At 35.1% G+C, this 4,969-nt stretch overlaps 1 protein-coding gene across 1 annotated transcript; it reads right to left on the bottom strand.

Annotated features, from left to right (window-relative positions):
- Nucleotides 1-3,044: 3,044 nt before the first annotated feature.
- On the bottom strand, nucleotides 3,045-4,637 carry LOC113339317 (probable WRKY transcription factor 53). The gene is made up of 3 exons (XM_026584608.1): nucleotides 4,269-4,637; nucleotides 4,025-4,153; nucleotides 3,045-3,926 (listed from the first exon to the last, which is right to left on the bottom strand). The coding sequence occupies exons 1-3, from the start codon at nucleotides 4,529-4,531 to the stop codon at nucleotides 3,257-3,259; spliced, it is 1,062 nt and encodes a 353-aa protein (XP_026440393.1). The 5' UTR covers nucleotides 4,532-4,637; the 3' UTR covers nucleotides 3,045-3,256.
- Nucleotides 4,638-4,969: the final 332 nt, after the last annotated feature.

Here is a 4,969-nt window from a genome sequence, read left to right on the forward strand (position 1 = left end):
TCAAATTAAATCACAAATATATCGGGTATACCAAAATAAAAATTTAAATGACAAATATATTGGATATGCCAATATCAAAATCAGGGAGAAAAGAAAAAATAGATCCAACTTAGCTGTTTCGCAATTTCATCATTTGCTTTACTGTGATTGTGGTTGCATAAACGGTTAATGATGCAAAACTGTGCCCCAATTTTCTTTCTTTTTGTTTTTCACGAATGAGAGATTTACTAGGACCAATCTAGATCCCCAGTTACAGGTGACCGATTGATGCTGCAAAAAAAAAAAATTCTTTAGCGAAGGGAAGAACTCGTGCAGATAACGTATTGTAGTGGAATTATAGGAAAAGAGAAAGAGGCAGAGAGGAGGAAGGATTCTATTGATAAGAGTTCTATATGTTACATGGATATGATACATGTATATACATGGAGATGGGAAACCAAAAGACATCTGTTTTTGGGACGCTCATCTATGGGCCGTAAGCCCTACGACAGCTTATTTTCATATCTCACTATTTCACCTCTGCTCAAAGTAGCCCCTTTTTAGCAATTTTATCAGCTGAGAATTTTTCTTCTCTGTAAGCATGTCTGAAAGATACACTTCTCAGCTGTGACATTATTTTTTTCCATCTATTAAGAACCATCCAAGGAATTGCATTACCTGTCAAAGCCTTCAAAACAGCCTGAGAATCTAGACTGAAAACTACATTTAAGAAAGATTTAGACACTTCCAATTCACCTGGCATTGCTAAATCCATCATCTCTGCTACAAAGTTTGTTGCAATACTCATACCACCATCCATTGATCCCACACATTCACTGTTATTATTTCTTCCAATAAATCCAAAACCTGCCACCCCAGGGTTGCCTTTTGCTGCACCATCACAACAAATTAGTATTTGATTTCTTTCTGGCAGACTTAAATGAATCTCCTTAATTCTTGTAGTTTTGGTTTTTATACCCTTCAACCCAAAATATAGAATGATATTCACATCATAATTGCAGCTATGCATCATCCCCTGAATTCTACAATTGCATATTCTGGTAAACCACGATATTTTCTGTTTAACATTCTCTATACTTGGAGTTTCATTTTCATACAGTTTTTTCTATTTCTAGTCAACCATATTTCTACCATCAGAGTGTAAGCAGCAATATACCAGATTTCTTTTATCACATGACTTTTAGATTGCGCCCATTGAAAAACTTCATCAAAGTTCGAAGGATTGAAGAAATTAAAAATACCTCCTAGCCAGTGCCAAATCTTCTCACTGAAAGAGCATTCCCAGAGCAGATGTGTAAGTGTATCATGTCCATTACAGCATATGTAACATTTTGAAACAGTAGAAAAATATTTTTTCCTTACATTGTCTTATGTTGCTACTGCACCTCTCACCATTTTCCACATATTACAAGCCAAATTTGGATGTATACAAGATCTCCAAACTTTTGTTTCCCATGCACATTTAGGAAATTTTTTTTCTTAAGTCTTGCACTACATTTGTAACAGAGAAATCTCCTGTTAAGCTTGTTTCCCAAATTCTTCTATCAGCTTCATTTCCAATACATGGCAGTTCAGTGAAATAAGCATGCATCTCCACTGGTATTTTCCATTCACCATTTGTAATTAGTTCACTCACTTTCATATCCTTATGTTGTAGCATAAAGTCATCTTGTGGTTGTATATCACATAATGCTTGTTTTTTCATCCATTTATCTTTCCACACAGATATCCTTTTCCCATCACCCACAATCCATCTAGTTGCTTCTTCAACATCATTTATCACCCACTTCAAACCATGCCAAATTGAAGATTTTTTATAATTTTTAATGCATTCTCCTTTCCTGTTTTTATATTTCTCTTTCATGTATCTAGTCCATTCCTTATCCTCTGTTTCAATTCTCCATAGTAGCTTCAGCAAAAGAGCTTTATTGATAATTTCCAACCTTCTTATCCCAAGACCTCCTTCCTCCTTTGGAGAGCACACTTCATCCCACTTGATTGTAATGAAATTTTTAACTGCTGGGATAAGAAATTCCTTATTATCCTTTCACACTCCTTGAGAACTTCACTAGGCCATCTGTATACAGATATATTATAGATTGGGATACTACACAATACACTTTTCACTAGAATAAGTCTTTCAGAAAAATCTAGGATTCTCCCCATCCAATCAGGTAGTAATTTTTGTAACATTTCCACAATACCCCAAACTTGGTTTTTCTTTACTTTTCCTGGTTTCATAATTACTCCCAAATATTTATCTGGGAATTCAGATAATTCCATTTGTAAAAGACTAGCAATTTCTCTTCTTCTACTTTCTGTGACACCTTCAACAAAACATTTACTCTTGCTTTTATTAACCACTTGCCCTGATGCTTGTTGGTATTTCAATAACAGTTGCATTAAATGTTCCAGTGACTTTTTGTGTCCATTACAGAAGACAAAAATGTCACCTGCAAAGAGCAAATGACATGGTTGACAACCATTTATATTTACCATTGATTTAATAGCACCCTCCTGGACCATTTTAGTAATATTTCTACTCGGCACCTCCTCAGCATCACAAAAAGTGTTGGAGATAAGGGGTCTCCTTGGCTAAGTCCCCTACCCACTTCAAAGAATTCACAAGGTCCTCCATTCACCAAAATTGAGATTTTAGCAGACATGAAAATTTTGTGTAACCAATGAATGGTGCTTTCTGAAAAACCAAACTGTCTCATTGTCTCAAAGAGAAATTTCCAACTTACAGAGTCATAGGCTTGAGTTATATCCAACTTCAAACCCACATTTCCACCACTTCTTTTTATCCCCAATTCATTTATAAGCTCAGAAGCTAGAATTATTTGATTCGTCATTTGGAACTTTGTATTATATGTTGATGTTTCTTTGTAATAGGCTAATCTTTTATCTTCAACAAAGGAAAAATGGGACTCGCATATCATTTTCAACTGCATTTTTAGTGATGGAAACTCCAGCGGGCTCATACTATTTAATAAAGGAAAAATTTACTAACCAAAAACACGTTTTATAAATGTTACCATGGATACAAAATTAAGAAATTTAACTGTAACATAACTATTCTTATACTAGTGTTGAACCTAATCATAACTGATGCTCAAACTCGATACAAAAAGACACCCTGTCCCAAAAATGCCGTCAAATACTACAATAGACGATCAACACACCGATTTTTTTAATCGATAGCGTTTTCAGCTGATAAACTAGTGTGCAGTACAATCGCGATTAACTCAAATTATTAGAATTGTGGAGGACTATAATCTATTGGGAAATCCCAATCCCAGCTAGAGTCCATGAGATTCGTGCAACTATTATTCGCGCACGAAGTTGCACTAACAATTGGTGAAATAATCATATGATCTTTAACATCATGAGAATCAGCAGTAGTTTGTAGTAAATCTTCACCAATATTGTAACCTTCAATACTGTTCATTTTGTAGTTGGATTCTGAAGCTGTGGGAGTGCTTATAAATGTCGGACTAGGACTAAGACTAGGAGAATGAATTTCAGGTTTAACTGAAGGAGGAAAAAAGTGATTATCTTTAGTCTCTGAGCAATTACCAACATTGGGTTGTATAGAAGTAGTAGAATATATAGAAAAAGAAGGAAAAGATTCAAAAAATTTATCTTTGTCTTTTCCAACTTGAACACTTGATGTTTGAAAGTTTATGTATGTCTCTTCAAATGATATATCCTCCCTTTGCTCTTGATGATAATTTGGGCGGTGACGCTGATCATGATCCTGTTTAATTGGAGAATATTGTTCTGAAAGTAGTTCTGATGTTTCAATGCAACTGTGTTTTCCAATATAAGTAACATTGAAGATGGATGACTCTAGTTCGGATCGTTGAACCTGTTTCATTGCTAAGCAACCTTGACCATTTCGATGACTACATTTATAATAACCTCTGCATAATCCATAACGACATCCACTTGTTAGAGATCATTCAAAAGCAAATTTTGCAATTGTGCTAATTGGTGACTTTAGAATTTTATTGCTTCTCACCTAGGGTGCTTAGCTCCAAGAATGTCTTTCTGCCCATATTTCCTCCAGTCGTATCCATCATCTAGGGGTCCTTCGAGTCCCGTTTGTGCGGAAGCACGTATTTGTTCCGTCCATCTCACAATCCCTTTCCTATATACATCTAATATGAGTGAGAAATATGTATATATAAGTTGTATGAATTCTGTGCAAACAGAATTGTCAATATATATATATGTACCATGAAGTTTGTTAGTATTACTCATACCTCTTTCGTGAACCGCCGTGGAAGATATCTGAGTTGGGGCTTCCACTTACATAACCCAGGGGAGACTCCAGGCCAGATTCGTTCTCCATGTTTACTCGTTCTAGCATCGAGAGAAAATTCTCTACGGAACATAAGATTCTGGTTATCAAGTCTTGACCAGAGACAGAAGAGGGATTGAGCTGAGCTTGAAGTTCCTTTACTAGCTCTCTTGCTTGAATTATCTCTTTAATAATCAAACGCTTTTGATCCATGTTCTCATCCATTTTTAAGCTTAATACTATAAATTATAAATTGCTAATAGTGGATCTTAAGGGAGATCGAAGTTTAGGTGTGGGTGATTGATAGATTTGAATTTTGGGGATGCTCAAGTTTGAGTGGTTATGTTTTGTCGTTGTTTAACTGGTGAGGAGAGAAGTATATATAAAGGCAATGGGTATTAAGTTGATTATCATTTTGTTGAATGAATTATTATGTTAATTAATTAATATATGAATTGAGACAAAAATAGCGTGCTTAAATGGGAGCTAGCAACGTTGTTTCTTGATTAGTTTGTTATTAGTATATTAAAAGAAGGATTAAGCGAAAGAGGCTTTGTTGAATGACAAGCGGGCATAGCATAATAGGTAAAACAGAGGTTGGCATAGTGGAACAAATTAAGAAAAAGTAACTTCTGTGAGTGTATCTGATAACTTTTCTATTAA

Source organism: Papaver somniferum, unplaced genomic scaffold (genome assembly GCF_003573695.1).
Source record: "Papaver somniferum cultivar HN1 unplaced genomic scaffold, ASM357369v1 unplaced-scaffold_21, whole genome shotgun sequence".
In the NCBI taxonomy this organism is placed as follows: Eukaryota; Viridiplantae; Streptophyta; class Magnoliopsida; order Ranunculales; family Papaveraceae; genus Papaver; species Papaver somniferum.